Raw genomic sequence first — 25,615 nt, forward strand, 5'->3', positions numbered from 1 at the left:
ATGGTTCATAGTGTCTGAGACACCCATAGATCTCAAAGGATGAGAACAGAGGAGGATTTGATGATTGACCAGTGTCAAAGGCCTGACTGGATAGATCTAGGAGGATGAGAACAGAGGAGAGAGAGTCAGTTGGTTGAGTGACCAGTCTTGAGGCCTGACTGGTTAGGGTCCAGAAGATCCTCTGTGACACAGAGGAGAGCAGAATCGTGTTGAGTGACCCGTCTTGAGGCCTGACTGGTTAGGGTCCAGAAGATCGTTCTGATAGAGTCGGTCAGAGACAGAACGCTCAAGTGTTTTAGAAAGAAAAGAAAGAAGGGATAAAGGTCTGTAGTTTTAGACGTCAGATGAGTCGAGTTTTGGTTTCTTGAGGAGGGGAGTGACTCTGGCCATTTTGAAGTCATAGGGTGCGCAGCCAGTGGTCAGGGATGAGGGAAGTGAGGAATGGGAGAAGGTCTCCAGAGATTGTCTTGGAGAAGAGAGAAGGGGATGGGGTCGAGCGGCCAGACCTCACTAGTCGCAGGCTGTCATCTGGGGCGAGAGGGGAGAAAGAGGTCAAGGCGTAGGGTAGTTCTGTGTGAATGAGACCAGTGGACTCAATAGGCTGAGTGGAGGAGGAGAGGGTTGACAAAGTCCAGTGGTTGACAAAGTCGTCCGCAGAGAGGGAGGAGGGAGGGGGTGGAGGATTAAGGAAAGAGAAGATGGAAAAAAGTTTCCTAGGGTTAGAGGCAGAAGCTTGACATTTGAGTGGTATAAAGTGGCTTTGGCAGTGGATATATAAATAACTAGGTGTAAATAACAAGGTAAGATACTCAAGTGAGAGAGTGGTGTGGAGACTTCCTCTCTTTCCTTCCTCAAATAACTCGGCAGAACCGTCTTTGCGACAAAACGGCCACTAACATGACTGCCGCTTACAGCTGCCGCTGAGAAGCCAAGGGAGACTGAAGAACTAACACTTACTGCTGACTGCCTAGTAGAGGTGTAACCACTTCAATACAGTCACTGATCACCAACACAAGTCACAAATTGCCCTGCCACTTGATCCTGGTTGATGTGTCAACAACTATCTGCAAATGATGAGCAGTCAGCAGTTCACACACCAAGTAGACCATTGGGAAGACAGTCAGCAGTTCACACACCAAGTAGACCATTGGGAAGACAGTCAGCAGTTCACACATCAAATAGTCCATTGGGAAGACAGTCAGCAGTTCACACATCAAGTAGACCACTGGGAAGACAGTCAGCAGTTCACACACCAAGTAGACCATTGGGAAGACAGGCAGCACTTACAGCAGATGGTGCTAGCTAGCAAAAAGACAGTACTTGAAAAACAACAGATAAAGACAGTACTAGACCACAACAGATAAAGACAGTACTAGACCACAACAGATAAAGACAGTACTAGACCACAACAGATAAAGACAGTACTAGACCACAACAGATAAAGACAGTACTAGACCACAACAGATACAGACATTACTCCTGGAGATATCAGGAGTCCTCCAATTTCCTGCTCCAGGGAACTATAGTTATAACTCTAACCCTCCTCCAGGGAACTATAGTTATAACTCTAACCTTCCTCCAGGGAACTATAGTTATAACTCTAACCCTCCTCCAGGGAACTATAGTTATAACTCTAACCCTCCTCCAGGGAACTATAGTTATAACTCTAACCCTCCTCCAGTGGAACTAGTTATAACTCTAACCCTCCTCCAGGGAACTATAGTTATAACTCTAACCCTCCTCCAGTGGAACTATAGTTATAACTCTAACCCTCCTCCAGGGAACTATAGTTATAACTCTAACCCTCCTCCAGTGGAACTAGTTATAACTCTAACCCTCCTCCAGGGAACTATAGTTATAACTCTAACCCTCCTCCAGGGAACTATAGTTATAACTCTAACCCTCCTCCAGGGAACTATAGTTATAACTCTAACCCTCCTCCAGTGGAACTATAGTTATAACTCTAACCCTCCTCCAGAGAACTATAGTTATAACTCTAACCCTCCTCCAGGGAACTATAGTTATAACTCTAACCCTCCTCCAGGGAACTATAGTTATAACTCTAACCCTCCTCCAGGGAACTATAGTTATAACTCTAACCCTCCTCCAGTGGAACTAGTTATAACTCTAACCCTCCTCCAGGGAACTATAGTTATAACTCTAACACTCCTCCAGTGGAACTATAGTTATAACTCTAACCCTCCTCCAGGGAACTATAGTTATAACTCTAACCCTCCTCCAGTGGAACTAGTTATAACTCTAACCCTCCTCCAGTGGAACTAGTTATAACTCTAACCCTCCTCCAGGGAACTATAGTTATAACTCTAACCCTCCTCCAGTGGAACTATAGTTATAACTCTAACCCTCCTCCAGTGGAACTAGTTATAACTCTAACCCTCCTCCAGTGGAACTATAGTTATAACTCTAACCGTCCTCCAGTGGAACTATAGTTATAACTCTAATCCTCCTCCAGTGGAACTATAGTTATAACTCTAAACCTCCTCCAGGGAACTATAGTTATAACTCTAACCCTCCTCCAGGGAACTATAGTTATAACTCTAACCCTCCTCCAGGGAACTATAGTTATAACTCTAACCCTCCTCCAGGGAACTATAGTTATAACTCTAACCCTCCTCCAGTGGAACTATAGTTATAACTCTAACCCTCCTCCAGGGAACTATAGTTATAACTCTAACCCTCCTCCAGGGAACTATAGTTATAACTCTAATCCTCCTCCAGTGGAACTATAGTTATAACTCTAACCCTCCTCCAGGGAACTATAGTTATAACTCTAACCCTCCTCCAGGGAACTATAGTTATAACTCTAACCCTCCTCCAGTGGAACTATAGTTATAACTCTAACCCTCCTCCAGGGAACTATAGTTATAACTCTAACCCTCCTCCAGTGGAACTATAGTTATAACTCTAACCCTCCTCCAGTGGAACTAGTTAAAACTCTAACCCTCCTCCAGTGGAACTATAGTTATAACTCTAACCGTCCTCCAGTGGAACTATGGTTATAACTCTAATCCTCCTCCAGTGGAACTATAGTTATAACTCTAACCCTCCTCCAGGGAACTATAGTTATAACTCTAACCCTCCTCCAGGGAACTATAGTTATAACTCTAACCCTCCTCCAGGGAACTATATTTATAACTCTAACCCTCCTCCAGGGAACTATAGTTATAACTCTAACCCTCCTCCAGGGAACTATAGTTATAACTCTAACCCTCCTCCAGGGAACTATAGTTATAACTCTAACCCTCATCCAGGGAACTAGTTATAACTCTAACCCTCCTCCAGGGAACTAGTTATAACTCTAATCCTCCTCCAGGGAACTATAGTTATAACTCTAAACCTCCTCCAGGGAACTATAGTTATAACTCTAACCCTCCTCCAGTGGAACTATAGTTATAACTCTAACCCTCCTCCAGGGAACTATAGTTATAACTCTAACCCTCCTCCAGTGGAACTATAGTTATAACTCTAATCCTCCTCCAGGGAACTATAGTTATAACTCTAACCCTCCTCCAGTGGAACTATAGTTATAACTCTAACCCTCCTCCAGGGAACTATAGTTATAACTCTAACCCTCCTCCAGTGGAACTATAGTTATAACTCTAACCCTCCTCCAGTGGAACTATAGTTATAACTCTAACCCTCCTCCAGTGGAACTATAGTTATAACTCTAACCCTCCTCCAGTGGAACTATAGTAATAACTCTAACCCTCCTCCAGGGAACTAGTTATAACTCTAACCCTCCTCCAGTGGAACTAGTTATAACTCTAACCCTCCTCCTGTGGAACTAGTTATAACTCTAACCCTCCTCCAGGGAACTAGTTATAACTCTAACCCTCCTCCAGGGAACTAGTTATAACTCTAACCCTCCTCCAGTGGAACTATAGTTATAACTCTAACCCTCCTCCAGGGAACTATAGTTATAACTCTAACCCTCCTCCAGTGGAACTATAGTTATAACTCTAACCCTCCTCCAGTGGAACTATAGTTATAACTCTAACCCTCCTCCAGTGGAACTATAGTTATAACTCTAACCCTCCTCCAGGGAACTAGTTATAACTCTAACCCTCCTCCAGTGGAACTATAGTTATAACTCTAACCCTCCTCCAGTGGAACTATAGTTATAACTCTAACCCTCCTCCAGGGAACTATAGTTATAACTCTAACCCTCCTCCAGTGGAACTATAGTTATAACTCTAACCCTCCTCCAGTGGAACTATAGTTATAACTCTAACCCTCCTCCAGGGAACTAGTTATAACTCTAACCCTCCTCCAGTGGAACTATAGTTATAACTCTAACCCTCCTCCAGGGAACTAGTTATAACTCTAACCCTCCTCCAGGGAACTAGTTATAACACTAACCCTCCTCCAGTGGAACTAGTTATAACTCTGTGTGTAGGGTGTAGTGTGTAGTGTATAGTGTGTAGTGCAAAGTGTAAAGTAGTGTCAAGGAGGACTGAGGTGATGTCTCTGTGTCCCTCTCTAATAGGGTTAGTAGTGTGTAGGGTTAGTAGTGTGTAGGGTGAAGTGTGTAGAGTGAAGTGTGTTGGGTGTAGTGTGTACCTTGGTAGTGATGTCTGGAGAAGCCCCCTGATCAAGGAGGACTGAGGAGACGTCTCTGTGTCCCTCTTTGGCAGCCAGGTGTAGGGGGGTGTAGCCAGAGGTGGTAGTGGCGTCAGGACACGCCCCATTCTGCAGCAGATACAGCACGATGTCAGGCTTCCCCAGACGACTGGAGATGTGGAGCGGGGTCTGGTTGTCCTGGAGACAGGGACAGAGGGTTAGAGGACAGACAGGAGACAAACATGAGCAAAGACACTTCAACAGACCACCAAAAACATTTTTCTTAAGATCAACTGTGACAACAAGTCACAGTATATATAGTAATCCAACTGTAAATACTCCACATGGCTAAGAATACCTCATTTAAATATAATAACTCCACCAATAACAATACCTAATTTAAATATAATAACTCCACCAATAACAATACCTTATGTTAATATAATAACTCCACCAATAGCAATACCTCATTTAAATATAATAACTCCACCAATAACAATACACTACATAAATATAATAACTCCACCAATAACAATACCTCATTTAAATATAATAACTCCACCAATAACAATACATTATGTTAATAACTCCACCAATAACAATACCTTATGTTAATATAATAACTCCACCAATAACAATACCTTATGTTAATATAATAACTCCACCAATAACAATACCTTATTTAAGTATAATAACCCCACCAATAACAATACCTCATTTAAATATAATAACTCCGCCAATAACAATACCTCACTTAAATATAATAACTCCACCAATAACAATACCTAATTTAAATATAATAACTCCACCAATAACAATACCTCATTTAAATATAATAACTCCACCAATAACAATACCTTATGTTAATATAATAACTCCACCAATAACAATACCTCATTTAAATATAATAACTCCACCAATAACAATACCTCATTTAAATATAATAACTCCACCAATAACAATACCTCATTTAAATATAATAACTCCACCAATAACAATACCTCATTTAAATATAATAACTCCACCAATAACAATACCTTATGTTAATATAATAACTCCACCAATAACAATACCTTATGTTAATATAATAACTCCACCAATAACAATACCTTATTTTAATATAATAACTCCACCAATAACAATACCTTATGTTAATATAATAACTCCACCAATAACAATACCTTATGTTAATAGAATAACTCCACCAATAACAATACCTCATTTAAATATAATAACTCCACCAATAACAATACCTTATGTTAATATAATAACTCCATCAATAACAATACTTTATGTTAATATAATAACTCCACCAATAACAATACCTTATTTTAATGTAATAACTCCACCAATAAGAAACCCTTATGTTAATATAATAACTCCACCAATAACAATACCTTATGTTAATATAATAACTCCACCAATAACAATACCTTATTTTAATGTAATAACTCCACCAATAAGAAAACCTTATGTTAATATAATAACTCCACCAATAACAATACCTTATGTTAATATAATAACTCCACCAATAACAATACCTTATTTTAATATAATAACTCCACCAATAACAATACCTTATTTTAATATAATAACTCCACCAATAAGAAATCCTTATGTTAGTATAATAACTCCACCAATAACAATACCTTATTTTAATAACTCCACCAATAACAATACCTCATTTAAATATAATAACTCCACCAATAACAATACCTTATGTTAATATAATAACTCCACCAATAACAATACCTTATTTTAATGTAATAACTCCACCAATAAGAAAACCTTATGTTAATATAATAACTCCACCAATAACAATACCTTATTTTAATATAATAACTCCACCAATAACAATACCTCATTTAAATTATATTAAATATAATAACTCCACCAATAACAATACCTTATGTTAATATAATAACTCCACCAATAACAATACCTTATTTTAATGTAATAACTCCACCAATAAGAAAACCTTATGTTGATATAATAACTCCACCAATAACAATACCTTATTTTAATGTAATAACTCCACCAATAACAATACCTTATGTTAATTTTAATAACTCCACCAATAGCAATACCTTATTTTAATGTAATAACTCTACCAATAACAATACCTTATGTTAATTTTAATAACTCCACCAATAGCAATACCTTATTTTAATGTAATAACTCCACCAATAACAATACCTTATTTTAATGTAATAACTCCACCAATAACAATACCTTATTTTAATATAATAACTCCACCAATAACAATACCTTATTTTAATGTAATAACTCCACCAATAACAATACCTTATGTTAATTTTAATAACTCCACCAATAGCAATACCTTATTTTAATGTAATAACTCCACCAATAACAATACCTTATGTTAATTTTAATAACTCCACCAATAGCAATACCTTATTTTAATGTAATAAATCCATCAATAACAATACCTTATTTTAATGTAATAACTCCACCAATAACAATACCTTATTTTAATGTAATAACTCCACCAATAACAATACCTTATGTTAATGTTATTTTTAAATATTTTTTTAACTTGTTTTATTTCACCTTAATTTAACCAGGTAGGCTAGTCGAGAACAAGTTCTCATTTACAACTGCGACCTGGCCAAGATAAAGCAAAGAATTGCGACAGAAACAACAACACAGAGTTACACATGAAATAAACAAACATACATTCAATAACACAATAGAAAAAAAAGAAAGTCTATATACAGTGTGTGCAAATGGCGTGAGGACAATAAATAGGCCATAGAACTACTAAAATTACTAGCTACACCAGTCGGGATTCTCTCCAGTCAGTATGGGGGATTCTCTCCAGTCAGTATGGGGGATTCTCTCCAGTCAGTATGGGAGATTCTCTCCAGTCAGTATGGGGGATTCTCACCAGTCAGTATGGGGGATTCTCTCCAGTCAGTATGGGGGATTCTCACCAGTCAGTATGGGGGATTCTCTCCAGTCAGTATGGGAGATTCTCTACAGTCAGTATGGGAGATTCTCTCCAGTCAGTATGGGGATTCTCTCCAGTCAGTATGGGGGATTCTCTCCAGTCAGTATGGGAGATTCTCTCCAGTCAGTATGGGGGATTCTCTCCAGTCAGTATGGGAGATTCTCTCCAGTCAGTATGGGGGATTCTCTCCAGTCAGTATTGGGCTTTTCTCCAGTCAGTATGGGGGATTCTCTCCAGTCAGTATGGGAGATTCTCTCCAGTCAGTATGGGGGATTCTCTCCAGTCAGTATTGGGCTTTTCTCCAGTCAGTATGGGGTTTTTCTCCAGTCAGTATGGGGGATTCTCTCCAGTCAGTATGGGAGATTCTCTCCAGTCAGTATGGGGTTTTTCTCCAGTCAGTATGGGAGATTCTCTCCAGTCAGTATGGGAGATTCTCTCCAGTCAGTATGGGGGATTCTCTACAGTCAGTATGGGGTTTTTCTCCAGTCAGTATTGGGTTTTTCTCCAGTCAGTATTGGGTTTTTCTCCAGTCAGTATGGGGGATTCTCTCCAGTCAGTATGGGGGATTCTCTCCAGTCAGTATGGGGGATTCTCTCCAGTCAGTATGGGAGATTCTCTCCAGTCAGTATGGGGGATTCTCTACAGTAAGTATGGGGTTTTTCTCCAGTCAGTATTGGGTTTTTCTCCAGTTAGTATTGGGGATACTCTCCAGTCCTACCTTGGCCTTGACCTCCACTCTGGCTCCGCTCTGAACCAGGTATTTGACCACGCCAGCCTGGCCGGCCCTCGCTGCCATGTGGAGCGCCGTCTCTCCCCTCTGGAACTCAGAGATACACACAGGTTAGAAATGTTACTTCACAAACACACAGGTTAGGTACCAGGGTTGTATCAAACACACAGGTTTAAGTACCAGGGTTGTATCAAACACACAGGTTTAAGTACCAGGGTTGTATCAAACACACAGGTTAGGTACCAGGGTTCTATCAAACACACAGGTTAGGTACCAGGGTTCTATCAAACACACAGGTTAGGTACCAGGGTTCTATCAAACAGTAAGAAAGAAAGAGAGAGAGAGTATATTCTGTGACTCACCACATTAGTTGTGTTTGGCGAAGCTCCATGATTCGTCAGCTGAGTGACGATGTTATCGTGTCCCATGAAAGCCGCCACATGGATCGGAGTGAGACCCGACTGTAACAGAGACACAGAGTTGGGCTAGGAACAAGAGACTCAGCTGGAACAGAGACATTGATAGTCCGCTTTAAAGTTGTAGGCAGTTCACCAAGTGCATAGCCCCCAGCCCCTAGCTCACAACAGAAGTTATCTGGCCCTTTTCTGGTAAAAACTGATACCAGAGCCAGCCCCTCTGACCAGCACCAAGCCTTCCTCCTCAAGATCCTGTCAGCAACATGTGTCATGTCCGGATAAAACTCCTAACACAGAACCTCAGCTAACTCAGATACTTCTATTCACTTCAAAAACCACTTCAAACAGTCTGTAGCAAACAACTCCAATCACCAGAACTGAGTGTCCATGTACACCTATCAAAGACAAACATCACAGAACAGAGATCCATTCTAGAATGGTTGAACAGAGAGACACAGTCAGTCAGAAGACAACATGTTAGTTAGTAGGTCCTCTGTAGGTCTTCTGTAGCTTTTGTAAAGTTAGTTAGGTGTTCCTATGATTCTTCAGTTCCTACCTCGGTCACTGCCTGTATGGACGCTCCGTGTTTCAGTTCCTACCTCGGTCACTGCCTGTATGGACGCTCCGTGTTTCAGTTCCTACCTCGGTCACTGCCTGTATGGACGCTCCGTGTTTCAGTTCCTACCTCGGTCACTGCCTGTATGGACGCTCCGTGTCAGTTCCTACCTCGGTCACTGCCTGTATAGACGCTCCGTGTTTCAGTTCCTACCTCGGTCACTGCCTGTATGGATGCTCCGTGTTTCAGCAGCAGTTCCATCACTTTGATTCTGTTCTTCTTGCAGGCGATGTGGAGCGGAGTGAAACCATTCTAAAAGAAAAACACACAGCACAACTCTACAGATGTCCTGGCTGGTTAACACACAACACAACTCTACAGATGTCCTGGCTGGTTAACACACAACACAACTCTATAGATGTCCAGCCTGGTTAACACACAACACAACTCTATAGATGTCCTGGCTGGTTAACACACAACACAACTCTATAGATGTCCTGGCTGGTTAACACACAACACAACTCTATAGATGTCCTGGCTGGTTAACACACAACACAACTCTATAGATGTCCTGGCTGGTTAACACACAACACAACTCTACAGATGTCCTGGCTGGTTAACACATAACACAACTCTACAGATGTCCTGGCTGGTTAACACACAACACAACTCTATAGATGTCCTGGCTGGTTAACACACAACACAACTCTACAGATGTCCTGGCTGGTTAACACACAACACAACTCTACAGATGTCCTGGCTGGTTAACACACAACACAACTCTACAGATGTCCTGGCTGGTTAACACACAACACAACTCTATAGATGTCCTGGCTGGTTAACACACAGCACAACTCTATAGATGTCCTGGCTGGTTAACACACAGCACAACTCTACAGATGTCCTGGCTGGTTAACACACAGCACAACTCCTGGTTATGTCCCAGGCTGGTTAACACACAGCTAACAACTGGTTAACACACAGTAACCAGCTGGTTAACACACAGCTAACCAGCCTGATGTCCTGCCTAACACACAGCTAACCAGCCTGGTTAACAGATGTCCAGCCTGGTTAACACACAACACAACTCCTGGTATAGATGTCCAGCCTGGTAACACACAGCTAACCAGCCTGGTATAACACATGTCCCAGCCTGGTTAACACACAGCACAACTCAGATACAGATGTCCTGGCTGTGTTTACAGTAACTGGCCTCTCTGGCTACTTTGATGGTTTGGCTGTGTTTAACACATAACACAACTCTACTTCTCCTGGCTCTCTAAACTTCAATCATTCTGTTCCAATGACTAAACACCATGCCAGTATACTGTGGCTGGTGATGCCATAACCCCAGCCCTAACCCTGCAGCCAGCCAACACACAACACAACCTCAGATGCTCCTGGACTGGATGAACACAATGAATACAACTCTAAGTGATGTTACTGTTCCCATGTCACTTCTGTGTTTCCAATTTAGTGTGGATCCCAGGAAGAGTAGCTACTGCTAGATGTAATGCTAACTTATTACTAAAATAATGCTAAGCTTAAGCTAAGCTAACATCTAACAGCGATTTTAATACACAGTGTGACTGATGCTTACCAGTGCTTTAGCGTTGGGATTGGCCTTCTTGTCCACAATGACCTTGGCGACCTTGTAGTGTCCGCAGTGGGCGGTTAACACATGCAGAACCGTCAGATGTCCTTGGTTACATCACAACAGGAACCTACGTGTGTAGCAGGAACTGAACACAGTTCAGATGGTCCCCCTGGGTGGTTAACAGGGGAGACAGACCGTTCTGGAGGGGGACAGACAGACAGTTTAGACCAGGGACAGACACAAAGACATTGTCATAGTTACTGTACCTGGTTTTGGACAGGATGGGAGCTCCTGTCTAAAGCATCACTAGCAACTGTTCATGATCCGCTCCTGGCGCCACAGTGGAGAGGAGTCAGACCTCCTGGGGTCAGAGTTTAAGGGGAAGTAGGGCATTACACAGGTTACTTACTGGATCTCTGACTATTGGTTCTTTCCTGCTGGGATTTCTAGATGTTTTGTGTATGTTGTGTGTGAGCTAGATTGACTTCCTGTAGGACAATAAACATGAATCTGACCACAGACCAGTCCTCCCGTAGGACAATAAACATGATTCTGACCATGGACCAGTCCTACAGTAGGACAATAAACATGATTCTGACCATGGACCAGTCCTCCAGTAGGACAATAAACATGATTCTGACCATGGACCAGTCCTCCAGTAGGACAATAAACATGATTCTGACCACGGACCAGTCCTCCTGTAGGACAATAAACATGAATCTGACCACAGACCAGTCCTACAGTAGGACAATAAACATGATTCTGACCATGGACTAGTCCTCCAGTAGGACAATAAACATAATTCTGACCATGGACCAGTCCTCCAGTAGGACAATAAACATGATTCTGACCACGGACCAGTCCTCCAGTAGGACAATAAACATGATTCTGACCATGGACCAGTCCTCCAGTAGGACAATAAACATGATTCTGACCACGGACTAGTCCTCCAGTAGGACAATAAACATGATTCTGACCATGGACCAGTCCTCCAGTAGGACAATAAACATGATTCTGACCATGGACCAGTCCTCCAATAGGACAATAAACATGATTCTGACCAGAAGACCAGTCCTCCAGTAAACAATAAACATGTTCTGACTAAACTAGTCCTGCCAGTAGGACAATAAACTGATTCTGACCATGGACCAGTCCTCCAGTAGGACAATAAACATGATTCTGACCACGGACTAGTCCTCCAGTTACTGTGCCTTATGATTGGACCATGGACCAGTCCTCCAGTAGGACAATAAACATGATTCTGACCATGGACCAGTCCTCCAATAGGACAATAAACATGATTCTGACCATGGACCAGTCCTCCAGTAGGACAATAAACATGACTGACCTGTCCTGGGGTCAGAGTTTAAGGTGCTTTATTACTAAAATAATGCTAAGTAGGGCATTACACAGGTTACTTACTGCTGATCCTGGACCAGTCCTCCAGTAGGACAATAAACATGATTCTGACATGGACTAGTCCTCCAGTAGGACAATAAACATGATTCTGACCATGGACCAGTCCTCCAGTAGGACAATAAACATGATTCTGACCACGTTACCAGTCCTCCAGTAGGACAATAAACATGATTCTGACCACGGACCAGTCATCCAGTAGGACAATAAACATGATTCTGACCGGACCAGTCCTCCAGGGACAATAAACAGTTCTGACCACGGACTAGTCCTCCAGTAGGACAATAAACATGATTCTGACCATGGACCAGTCCTCCAGGGACAATAAACATGATTCTGACCATGGACCAGTCCTCCAGTAGGACAATAAACATGATTCTGACCATGGACCAGTCCTCCAGTAGGACAATAAACATGATTCTGACCATGTTGACCAGTCCTCCAGTAGGACAATAAACATGATTCTGACCATGGACCAGTCCTCCAGTAGGACAATAAACATGATTCTGACCATGGACCAGTCCTCCAGTAGGACAATAAACATGATTCTGACCATGGACCAGTCCTCCAGTAGGACAATAAACATGAATCTGACCATGGACCAGTCCTCCAGTAGGACAATAAACATGATTCTGACCATGGACCAGTCCTCCAGTAGGACAATAAACATGAATCATTTACAGTAGTATTGCTATTTCTATTGTCAAAACAACCATGTTACATCTGGGACTGAGACAATACTAGAGAAGAGCAGCTTCCATACAGGGCTTATGTCATAATATACACCCAAACAGAAACATAGATGTTAAGAATTCACAGGTTTCACGTTGCGTCACTACATCGTGGAAAGTTCTATGAGGTCCGACTGAGCGTTGTACTCAGTGCATTCTCAATTGGCGCTGTTGAAGATTTAGTGACTTGGAAACACAAAGACACTTCTAAAGTGATGAATGTTCCATTGCCATTCTGGCTGGCAACGTCCTTATCCCTTGCTTGCTAGCTAGCCAACTACGGCTAAATTGCCATCACGTCAAAAAGTACAGCCAGAATAACAGCAAAGTAGCCGCATTTTCATTTGCTTAAGTTGTTTTCTGGTGACATTTATTGGATACATCCATAACAATGAGCTAATGAGGTACCATTTTGCCTGGCGTAGGAAATGTGGTCACTCGTCAGGACTGCTCACTCGTTGTTCAGAGGAGCTAGCCAACAACACAGCTAACACAATCACTTCAAACTGAAGCTGGAAAGACTACAAACGAGCTGCACTTCCTTTAGTTTGTTTAACCTTTTTTTCCAATTGACATTTCTTTGTATATATCCATAAAAAGTATACAAGCTGATTCATGATTTGGACTGTCTGAGAAACGCTGCCTGCCTGTCTGTCTCGTCCCGACTCCCGACACATTACTATGGGACAGCTGGAGATCTAATATGAATATAGAATCCATGTTGAAAATGTCGGAGTGACAGACAGCACGGTTTATACAAATCTCCGCTGTTAAAACTAAATGATAGTCTAAAAGAAATGTGAGATAATGTCTAGATGCTTTTTATAGTGGAGATAAAGGTTATACATTGCCTGGCTGGGCTGATGAGACAGTGGATTGTGCAGTCAGATGGAACAGAGTAAATAGGCATTTTAATGTCATAGATTTAGCCGGTGGTAACTTGTGGAATAGACGCCTGGTGGAATGCTGATTTAACCAATCAGCATTCAGGATTAGACCCACCCGTTGTATAATGTAGTACAGTGTATATCTAACCTTAGTCCTGGCGTCTATCGTGCCTCCCCTCTCCAGCAGAACTTTCACCATGTTGCCATTCCCTCTCTTAGAAGCCACGTGCAGCGGTGTGATGTCATTCTGAGGAGGGGAGACACAACATCAAGTCATAAATACAGTACAGTCATTATTTCCATCAGATTAGACATTAAGATAATACCCACACATACAGTACAGTCATTATTTCCATCAGATTAGACATTAAGATAATACCCACACATACAGTATAGTCATTATTTCCATCAGATTAGACATTAAGACAATACCCACACATACAGTATAGTCATTATTTCCATCAGATTAGACATTAAGACAATACCCACACATACAGTATAGTCATTATTTCCATCAGATTAGACATTAAGACAATACCCACACATACAGGACTTTGAACAGCAGGTTATCACTGGTATGTTCTGAGTGTATTGTAAACAGCTACACCCTATGAAGATACCCTTAATACAACCTAAAGTACAGTATCACTGTCAGTTGTGTCAGCAGGACAGTCAGGTCTGAGGTAGTCTGTGGTACTGGGGTTAGTGAACTGTGTCAGCAGGGCAGTCAGGTCTGAGGTAGTCTGTGGTACTGGGGTTAGTGAACTGTGTCAGCAGGACAGTCAGGTCTGAGGTAGTCTGTGGTACTGGGGTTAGTGAACTGTGTCAGCAGGACAGTCAGGTCTGAGGTAGTCTGTGGTACTGGGGTTAGTGAACTGTGTCAGCAGGGCAGTCAGGTCTGAGGTAGTCTGTGGTACTGGGGTTAGTGAACTGTGTCAGCAGGACAGTCAGGTCTGAGGTAGTCTGTGGTACTGGGGTTAGTGAACTGTGTCAGCAGGACAGTCAGGTCTGAGGTAGTCTGTGGTACTGGGGTTAGTGAACTGTGTCAGCAGGGCAGTCAGGTCTGAGGTAGTCTGTGGTACTGGGGTTAGTGAACTGTGTCAGCAGGACAGTCATGTCTGAGGTAGTCTGTGGTACTGGGGTTAGTGAACTGTGTCAGCAGGACAGTCAGGTCTGAGGTAGTCTGTGGTACTGGGGTTAGTGAACTGTGTCAGCAGGACAGTCAGGTCTGAGGTAGTCTGTGGTACTGGGGTTAGTGAACTGTGTCAGCAGGGCAGTCAGGTCTGAGGTAGTCTGTGGTACTGGGGTTAGTGAACTGTGTCAGCAGGACAGTCAGGTCTGAGGTAGTCTGTGGTACTGGGGTTAGTGAACTGTGTCAGCAGGGCAGTCAGGTCTGAGGTAGTCTGTGGTACTGGGGTTAGTGAACTGTGTCAGCAGGACAGTCAGGTCTGAGGTAGTCTGTGGTACTGGGGTTAGTGAACTGTGTCAGCAGGACAGTCATGTCTGAGGTAGTCTGTGGTACTGGGGTTAGTGAACTGTGTCAGCAGGACAGTCAGGTCTGAGGTAGTCTGTGGTACTGGGCTGAAGAACACCTCCCTCTAGTGACAGTTAATGGTATTCATATATCAGCTCAAACCAGCTCAAATCATGTGCTATGACAGAGTAAATGCATGATGTGCATCTATAAGCATCTATAGGCTCATATTTCATAGTGCAGGAATATGACCGACTGAGAGCCTTGGCAGGGTGTGTCCATGTGTAAGGGCCTTGGCAGGGTGAGTGCAGACTGACTCCAGCAGCTGTAGAATGATATCTGATATTGGGTACTACCCTGCACATTCAGGTCCCAAAGCACATTCTAGACCTGGGCTGGATGGAAATCGGCCTGATGAGTCTTACCCTGGTCTTGTTTTAGAGGAGTCTTACCCTGGTCTTGTTTTAGAGGACTCTTACCCTGGTCTTGTTTTAGAGGACTCTTACCCTGGTCTTGTTTTAGAGGACTCTTGTTGGTCTTGTTTTAGAGGACTCTTACCCTGGTCTTGTTTTAGAGGACTCTTACCCTGGTCTTGTTTTAGAGGACTCTTACCCTGGTCTTGTTTTAGAGGACTCTTACCCTGGTCTTGTTTTAGAGGACTCTTACCCTGGTCTTGTTTTAGAGGACTCTTACCCTGGTCTTGTTTTAGAGGACTCTTACCCTGGTCTTGTTTTAGAGGACTCTTACCCTGGTCTTGTTTTAGAGGACTCTTACCCTGGTCTTGTTTTAGAGGACTCTTACCCTGGTCTTGTTTTAGAGGACTCTTACCCTGGTCTTGTTTTAGAGGACTCTTACCCTGGTCTTGTTTTAGAGGACTCTTACCCTGGTCTTGTTTTAGAGGACTCTTACCCTGGTCTTGTTTTAGAGGACTCTTACCCTGGTCTTGTTTTAGAGGACTCTTACTGGTCTTGTTTTAGAGGAGTCTTACCTATACTGGTCTTGTTTTAGAGGACTCTTACCCTGGTCTTGTTTTAGAGGACTCTTACCCTGGTCTTGTTTTAGAGGACTCTTACCCTGGTCTTGTTTTAGAGGACTATACTTCTTGTTTTAGAAGAGTCTTACCTGGTCTTGTTTTAGAAGAGTCTTACCTATACTGGTCTTGTTTTAGAAGAGTCTTACCTATACTGGTCTTGTTTTAGAGGAGTCTTACCTATACTGGTCTTGTTTTAGAAGAGTCTTACCTATACTGGTCTTGTTTTAGAGGAGTCTTACCTATACTGGTCTTGTTTTAGAAGAGTCTTACCTATACTGGTCTTGTTTTAGAGGAGTCTTACCTATACTGGTCTTGTTTTAGAAGAGTCTTACCTATACTGGTCTTGTTTTAGAGGACTCTTACCCTGGTCTTGTTTTAGAGGAGTCTTACCCTGGTCTTGTTTTAGAGGACTCTTACCCTGGTCTTGTTTTAGAGGAGTCTTACCTATACTGGTCTTGTTTTAGAAGACTCTTACCTATACTGGTCTTGTTTTAGAAGACTCTTACCTATACTGGTCTTGTTTTAGAGGACTCTTACCCTGGTCTTGTTTTAGAGGAGTCTTACCTATACTGGTCTTGTTTTAGAAGACTCTTACCTATACTGGTCTTGTTTTAGAGGACTCTTACCCTGGTCTTGTTTTAGAAGAGTCTTACCTATACTGGTCTTGTTTTAGAAGACTCTTACCTATACTGGTCTTGTTTTAGAAGACTCTTACCTATACTGGTCTTGTTTTAGAGGACTCTTACCCTGGTCTTGTTTTAGAGGAGTCTTACCTATACTGGTCTTGTTTTAGAAGACTCTTACCTATACTGGTCTTGTTTTAGAGGACTCTTACCCTGGTCTTGTTTTAGAAGAGTCTTACCTATACTGGTCTTGTTTTAGAAGACTCTTACCTATACTGGTCTTGTTTTAGAGTGTCTCCTGACCCCTCCTGTCTCAGCCTCCAGTATTTATGCTGCAGTAGTTTATGTGTCGGGGGGCTGGGGTCAGTTTGTTATATCTGGAGTATTTCTCCTGTCCTATTCGGTGTCCTGTGTGAATTTAAGTGTGCTCTCTCAAATTCTCTCTTTATTTCTCTCTCTCGGAGGACCTGAGCCCTAGGACCATGCCTCAGGACTACCTGACATTATGACTCCTTGCTGTCCCCAGTCCACCTGGCCGTGCTGCTGCTCCAGTTTCAACTGTTCTGCCTTATTATTATTGGACCATGCTGGTCATTTGTGAACATTTGAAAATCTTGGCCATGTTCTGTTATAATCTCCACCCGGCACAGCCAGAAGAGGACTGGCCACCCCACATAGCCTGGCCTTGTTTTAGAAGAGTCTTACCCTGGCCTAGTTTTAGAGGAGTCTTACCCTGGCCTTGTTTTAGAGGAGTCTTACCCTGGCCTTGTTTTAGAGGAGTCTTACCCTGGCCTAGTTGTAGAGGAGTCTTACCCTGGCCTTGTTTTAGAGGAGTCTTACCCTGGCCTTGTTTTAGAGGACTCTTACCCTGGCCTTGTTTTAGAGGACTCTTACCCTGGCCTAGTTTTAGAGGAGTCTTATCCTGGCCTTGTTTTAGAGGACTCTTACCCTGGCCTTGTTTTAGAGGACTCTTACCCTGGCCTAGTTTTAGAGGACTCTTACCCTGGCCTAGTTGTAGAGGAGTCTTACCCTGGCCTTGTTTTAGAGGACTCTTACCCTGGCCTAGTTTTAGAGTCTTACCCTGGCCTTGTTTTAGAGGAGTCTTACCCTGGCCTAGTTTTAGAGGAGTCTTACCCTGGCTTTGCTTTAGAGGAGTCTTACCCTGGCCTAGTTCTAGAGGAGCCTTACCCTGGCCTAGTTGTAGAGGAGTCTTACCCTGGCCTAGTTGTAGAGGAGTCTTACCCTGGCCTAGTTTTAGAGGAGTCTTACCCTGGCCTTGTTTTAGAGGACTCTTACCCTGGCCTAGTTTTAGAGGAGTCTTACCCTGGCTTTGCTTTAGAGGAGTCTTACCCTGGCCTTGCTTTAGAGGAGTCTTACCCTGGCCTAGTTTTAGAGGAGTCTTACCCTGGCCTAGTTTTAGAGGAGTCTTACCCTGGCCTAGTTTTAGAGGAGTCTTACCCTGGCCTAGTTTTAGAGGAGTCTTACCCTGGCCTAGTTTTAGAGGAGTCTTACCCTGGCCTAGTTTTAGAGGAGTCTTACCCTGGCTTTGCTTTAGAGGAGTCTTACCCTGGCCTAGTTCTAGAGGAGTCTTACCCTGGCTTTGAAGTCCACGGCAGCGCCGCGGTTGAGGAGGAGCGTTGCCACGTTGATGTTGCCGTAGTGAGCAGCAATGTGCAGCGGAGTAAAGCCACTCTAGAAAACAGACACACCATGACATCAGCACTCAGTCACAACACAACCAATCAGAGCAGCCTCTCACACCGTATTAGCCAGATGGGACTGCTCTTTGATCAGACACACTGCAGACCCTTCCTACAGCCCAATGATCTAATTCCTCCCAAAGTGTGCGCTTGTTCACTTCCCTTCACTGATTTTAAAGTAAATGACTGGTATATGAAATATGGTAGAAACGACCACTAGTCTATGGTTCCTCCATAGAGTTTTAGTTCATCAGTTGTGAACTTCAAGTTGTCTGAAGCAGATGTTGTACTTGACTATACACTATAGTAGTGCTGGGTGGAACTGTGATCTACAGTAGGCCTGTTATCTGTGTTCTGTTGGGGAACAGAAAAAGCAGCATAGACACATTTAGAGTAGAGGACTGTTGATGCTGCAGCCATCACTAGGGCTTTCTGCTGACCGACACCTGCCTGCCTCAGGGTGCCTGGGTTAGAGTTCTCCTGCCTGGGTTAGAGTCATGCACAAGCCTGGGGATGTTAAGGCAGAGACACCCACTGAGAGGGACTAGCTGGTGGACTGGGTCTCTGCTGCCAGGGGATAGCTTCCTTTATTCTTTATTTGGATCCACATTAGCTGGCACCTTGGCAACCGCTCGTCTTCCTGGGGTCCAATGGTGTCTTACAGTACCTCATCACAGAACTCAGCCTGTGGTGCTGACACAGAGGCCAGGAGACAAACTTACTGCATCATCACCATCCCCAACTCTAACACCGTGGCTAACCAACTCTAACATTGTGGCTAACCAACTCTAACATCATGCTAACCAACTCTAACATCATGCTGATCAGCTCTAACATCATGCTAACCAGCTCTAACATCATGTTAACCAATTCTAACATCATGTTAACCAACTCTAACATCATGCTAACCAACTCTAACATCATGTTAACCAACTCTAACATCATGCTAACCAACTCTAACATCATGCTAACCAACTCTAACATCATGCTAACCAACTAACATCATGCTAACCAACTCTAACCAACTCTAACATCATGTTAACCAACGCTAACATCCTGATAACCAACTCTAACATCATGTTAACCAACTCTATTCAACTCTAACATCATGCTAACCAGCTCTAACATCATGCTAACCAGCTCTAACATCATGTTAACCAGCTCTAACATCATGCTAACAAGCTCTAACATCATGCTAACCAGCTCTAACATCATGTTAACCAAATCTAACGTCATGCTAACCAACTCTATTCAACTCTAACATCATGGCTAACCAACTCTAACATCATGTTAACCAAATCAAGTCAAATTTTATTGGCCACATACAGATGTTATTGCAGGTGTAGTGAAATGCTTGTGCTTCTAGAAGCGACAGTGCAGTAATATCTAACAAGTAATATCATATTCTCAAAATACACGTAAATCTAAGTCAGGAATGGATTAAGCATATATACATATTTGTCAGAGTGGCATTGGACCAACTCTAACATCACGCTAACCAACTCTAACATCACGCTAAACAACTCTAACATCATGCCCACCCTCTCCGAGTTGGGCATCTCCGGCGCGGCCCACGCTTGGATTGCGTCCTACCTGACAGGTCGCTCCTACCAGGTGGCGTGGCGAGAATCTGTCTCCTCGCCACGCGCTCTCACCACTGGTGTCCCCCAGGGCTCTGTTCTAGGCCCTCTCCTATTCTCGCTATACACCAAGTCACTTGGCTCTGTCATAACCTCACATGGTCTCTCCTATCATTGCTATGCAGACGACACACAATTAATCTTCTCCTTTCCCCCTTCTGATGACCAGGTGGCGAAATCTCTGCATGTCTGGCAGACATATCAGTGTGGATGACGGATCACCACCTCAAGCTGAACCTCGGCAAGACGGAGCTGCTCTTCCTCCCGGGGAAGGACTGCCCGTTCCATGATCTCGCCATCACGGTTGACAACTCCATTGTGTCCTCCTCCCAGAGCGCTAAGAACCTTGGCGTGATCCTGGACAACACCCTGTCGTTCTCAACCAACATCATGGCGGTGGCCCCAGGAGACAAACTTACTGCATTCCTGTAGGTTCATGCTCTACAACATCCGCAGAGTACGACCCTGCCTCACACAGGAAGCGGCGCAGGTCCTAATCCAGGCACTTGTCATCTCCCGTCTGGATTACTGCAACTCGCTGTTGGCTGGGCTCCCTGCCTGTGCCATTAAACCCCTACAACTCATCCAGAACGCCGCAGCCCATCTGGTGTTCAACCTTCCCAAGTTCTCTCACGTCACCCCGCTCCTCCGCTCTCTCCACTGGCTTCCAGTTGAACATCATGCATCCGCTACAAGACCATGGTGCTTGCCTACGGAGCTGTGAGGGGAACGGCACCGCAGTATCCAGGCTCTGATCAGGCCCTACACCCAAACAAGGGCACTGCGTTCATCCACCTCTGGCCTGCTCGCCTCCCTACCACTGAGGAAGTACAGTTCCCGCTCAGCCCAGTCAAACCTGTTCGCTGCTCTGGCCCCCCAATGGTGGAACAAACTCCCTCACGACGCCAGGACAGCGGAGTCAATCACCACCTTCCGGAGACACCTGAAACCCCACCTCTTCAAGGAATACCTAGGATAGGATAAGTAATCCTTCTCACCCCCCCTTAAATGATTTAGATGCACTATTGTAAAGTGGCTGTTCCACTGGATGTCAGAAGGTGAATTCACCAATTTGTAAGTCGCTCTGGATAAGAGCATCTGCTAAATGACTTAAATGTAAATGTAATGTTAGATTAGATGCATCATGCAAGATACCTGCCCTCCAGGACACCTACAGCACCCGATGTCACAGGAAGGCCAAAAAGATCATCAAGGACAACAATCACCTGAGCCACTGCCTGTTCACCCTGCTATCATCCAGAAGGTGAGGTCAGTACAGGTGCATCAAAGCTGAGACCGAAAAAACTAACAAAACAGCTTCTATCTCAAGGCCATCAGACTGTTCAATAGCCATCACTAGCACATTAGAGGCTGCTGCCTATATACATAGACTAGAAATCACGGAACACTAGTCACTTTAATAGTGACTAGGCCATCTCAAGGCCATCAGACTGTTCAATAGCCATCACTAGCACATTAGAGGCTGCTGCCTATATACATAGACTAGAAATCACGGAACACTAGTCACTTTAATAGTGTTTACATATGTTGCATTACTCATCTCATATGTATATACTGTATTCTATCCTTTTCTACTGTATCTTAGTCTATGCCGCTCTGACATTGGTCCAAATATGTATATATTCTTTATTCCATTACTTTACTATAGATTGTATGTATTGTTAGATATTACTTGTTAGATATTACTGCACTGTTGGAGCTAGAAACACAGGCATTCGCTACACCCGCAATAACATCTGCTAAACACGTGTATGTGACATGTAACATTTTATTTGATGTTGCTTTTTTTGGAGGGGGGGGATATCTTTTATTGACAAAATTAAATGTCAGTGGCCATTGGCGCTTAAAGTGTTAACCAGCTCTAACATCATGCTAACTAAGTTCTTAAGGGTTTTATGAGACTGGATAAAGGAAGCCAGCCCCTCAGCTGTAGAGACCCTCAGTCCATGTTGTCAGTACATCGAGGTCAGAGGTCATGCTACTTTCTAGTCCCTTCTGGAAAGCATCAAGACAGACAGTAAATACAATAACAGAAGAAGCAATGCAGGAACAGGGAGGAGAGATGAGGCAGCAGCAGTTAGCAGCAGGGTGTGAGGTGGTGGGCTGTGAGTGTTGAGTGTGTAGAGGAGATCCAAATATACCTCTGTGGTCCTATTCACCATCATCTAGGGAGAGCAACACCAGCGAGAGGTGAAGAGAGGAGAGAATGGGAGGTTAGTGCATCACAACGACACTATGGCTGCACCATGCTGTACGATGGTGGGAGGAGTCATGATAACAACATAACAGTCAGAATAACAGTCAGGTACCGGTACACAACATTAACACCACAGACATGAACACAGTAACACAGGGTACTACTTTTGTCAGCATACTGATATTATAGAACATCTACAGAGTCAAATTACACTATAACAGTAACATCAGAACTCTGCACCTTCAAGTTCACAATAACTACATCTACAACAACCACAGTGAGGTGGTATCCTATGAAGAAAGCTATATCTACTCAGGGTTTGTAGCAGGCTTGTAACTACGTGTGCATGTCACACATGGAGAGTCGAACGCAGAACTCTTCATTGAGACGATGCTGAAACATCAATCCATGGGTGAGTGACGCGTTTTCTTTCTATGGTGTGAAATAGTCTTTCAGAAGAGACGTCTGTATTTCATTACTTATCGTTAATGACTGAGCACCTTTTATCCCACTCCTATCAATAAAATAATTGTATCGTAAATGTGTTTATTTTATTTAACCTTTATTTAACTAGGCAAGTCAATTAAGCACAAATTCTTATTTACAATGACGGCCTACTAAAAGGCAAAAGGCCTCCTGCGGGGACGGAGGCCTGGGATTAAAAATAAAACAATATAAATATAGGACAACACACAATCACTGTATGTGTCATACAAAAGTTACCAATGCATTCAGTCATTGCTAGGGGTGGCAGGTAGCCTAGTGGTTAGAGTGTTGGGGCACTAACCAAAACGTTGCTGGATTGAATCACCAAGCTGACAAGGTAAAAATCTGTCGTTCTGCCCCTGAACATGGCAGTTAACCCGCTGTTCCCTGGTAGGCCGTCATTGTAAATAACAATTTGTGCTTAATTGACTTGCCTAGTTAAATAAAGGTTATATGAATAAATCTAAATAAATTACTAAATAGTGTGATATTAATATTTTAAAATACATTTACTCCTGAGGTGCTGACCTGTTGCACCCTCTACAACCACTGTGATTATTATTATTATCTGACACTGCTGGTCATCTATGAACATTTCAACATCTTGGCCATGTTATGTTATAATCTCCACCCGGCACAGCCAGAAGAGTACTGGCCACCCCTCATAGCCTGGTTCCACTCTAGGTTTCTTCCTAGGTTTTGGCCTTTCTAGGGAGTTTTTCCTAGCCACTGTGCTTCTACATCTGCATTGCTTGCTGTTTGGGGTTTTAGGCTGGGTTTCTGTACAGCACTTTGAGATATCAGCTGATGTAAGAAGGGCTTTATAAATACATTTGATTGATTTTATATTGTTTTCTTCCTCAACTGAAGGGGATGATGACGTAATCTTTGCGAGAAGGAGGGAATCTGATTTAGCACAGACACTTCATTCAGGATAAATGGAGTTAGCCCTAAGTTAGCCTGCCCTGGAGCAGGTTAGTTCTGAATTCAGGATAGTGGAGTTAGCCCTGAGTTAGCCTGCCCTGGAGCAGGTTAGTTCTGAATGCAGGATAGTGGAGTTAGCCCTGAGTTAGCCTGCCCTGGAGCAGGTTAGTTCTGAATGCAGGATAGTGGAGTTAGCCCTGAGTTAGCCTGCCCTGGAGCAGGTTAGTTCTGAATGCAGGATAGTGGAGTTAGCCCTGAGTTAGCCTGCCCTGGAGCAGGTTAGTTCTGAATGCAGGATAGTGGAGTTAGCCCTGAGTTAGCCTGCCCTGGAGCAGGTTAGTTCTGAATGCAGGATAGTGGAGTTAGCCCTGAGTTAGCCTGCCCTGGAGCAGGTTAGCCCTGAGTTAGCCTGCCCTGGAGCAGGTTAGTTCTGAATGCAGGATAGTGGAGTTAGCCCTGAGTTAGCCTGCCCTGGAGCAGGTTAGTTCTGAATGCAGGATAGTGGAGTTAGCCCTGAGTTAGCCTGCCCTGGAGCAGGTTAGTTCTGAATGCAGGATAGTGGAGTTAGCCCTGAGTTAGCCTGCCCTGGAGCAGGTTAGTTCTGAATGCAGGATAGTGGAGTTAGCCCTGAGTTAGCCTGCCCTGGAGCAGGTTAGTTCTGAATGCAGGATAGTGGAGTTAGCCCTGAGTTAGCCTGCCCTGGAGCAGGTTAGTTCTGAATGCAGGATAGTGGAGTTAGCCCTGAGTTAGCCTGCCCTGGAGCAGGTTAGTTCTGAATGCAGGATAGTGGAGTTAGCCCTGAGTTAGCCATGGTTAGCCCTGAGTTAGCCCTGGAGCAGTTAGCCCTGAGTTAGCCTGCCCTGGAGCAGGTTAGTTCTGAATGCAGGATAGTGGAGTTAGCCCTGAGTTAGCCTGCCCTGGAGCAGGTTAGTTCTGAATGCAGGATAGTGGAGTTAGCCCTGAGTTAGCCTGCCCTGGAGCAGGTTAGCCCTGAGTTAGCCTGCCCTGGAGCAGGTTAGTTCTGAATGCAGGATAGTGGAGTTAGCCCTGAGTTAGCCTGCCCTGGAGCAGGTTAGTTCTGAATGCAGGATAGTGGAGTTAGCCTGCCCTGGAGCAGGTTAGTTCCTGCCCTGGAGCAGGTTAGTTCTGAATGCAGGATAGTGGAGTTAGCCCTGAGTTAGCCTGCCCTGGAGCAGGTTAGTTCTGAATGCAGGATAGTGGAGTTAGCCCTGAGTTAGCCAGCCCTGGAGCAGGTTAGCCCTTTAGCCTGCCCTGGAGCAGGTTAGTTCTGAATGCAGGATAGTGGAGTTAGCCCTGAGTTAGCCTGCCCTGGAGCAGGTTAGTTCTGAATGGGATAGTGGAGTTAGCCCTGAGTTAGCCTGCCCTGGAGCAGGTTAGTTCTGAATGCAGGATAGTGGAGTTAGCCCTGAGTTAGCCTGCCCTGGAGCAGGTTAGTTCTGAATGCAGGATAGTGGAGTTAGCCCTGAGTTAGCCAGCCCTGGAGCAGGTTAGAATTAGCAGGATGGAGGAGGTTAGCCCTGAGTTAGCCTGCCCTGGAGCAGGTTAGTTCTGAATGCAGGATAGTGGAGTTAGTTAGCCTGCCTGAGTTAGCCTGCCCTGGAGCAGGTTAGT

General features: G+C 43.8%; 1 protein-coding gene and 1 long non-coding RNA gene across 2 annotated transcripts; both read right to left on the reverse strand.

Annotated features, from left to right (window-relative positions):
* Positions 1–4,581: 4,581 nt before the first annotated feature.
* On the reverse strand, positions 4,582–11,244 carry LOC135531478 (ankyrin-3-like; the record flags this gene model as incomplete). The annotated part of the gene is made up of 6 exons (XM_064959510.1): positions 11,166–11,244; positions 10,855–10,955; positions 9,468–9,566; positions 8,645–8,743; positions 8,271–8,369; positions 4,582–4,779 (listed from the first exon to the last, which is right to left on the reverse strand). Coding segments are annotated over exons 1-6 (675 nt in total), but the record flags the coding sequence as incomplete, so codon positions are not given.
* A 2,794-nt stretch (positions 11,245–14,038) lies between these two features.
* Positions 14,039–22,546, reverse strand: LOC135531477 (uncharacterized). Its single transcript, XR_010454011.1, has 3 exons — positions 22,518–22,546; positions 18,609–18,707; positions 14,039–14,132 (listed from the first exon to the last, which is right to left on the reverse strand). It is a non-coding gene; the product is annotated as an uncharacterized LOC135531477 (long non-coding RNA).
* Positions 22,547–25,615: the final 3,069 nt, after the last annotated feature.

Source organism: Oncorhynchus masou, unplaced genomic scaffold, assembly GCF_036934945.1.
Source record: "Oncorhynchus masou masou isolate Uvic2021 unplaced genomic scaffold, UVic_Omas_1.1 unplaced_scaffold_1597, whole genome shotgun sequence".
NCBI lineage: Eukaryota > Metazoa > Chordata > Actinopteri > Salmoniformes > Salmonidae > Oncorhynchus > Oncorhynchus masou.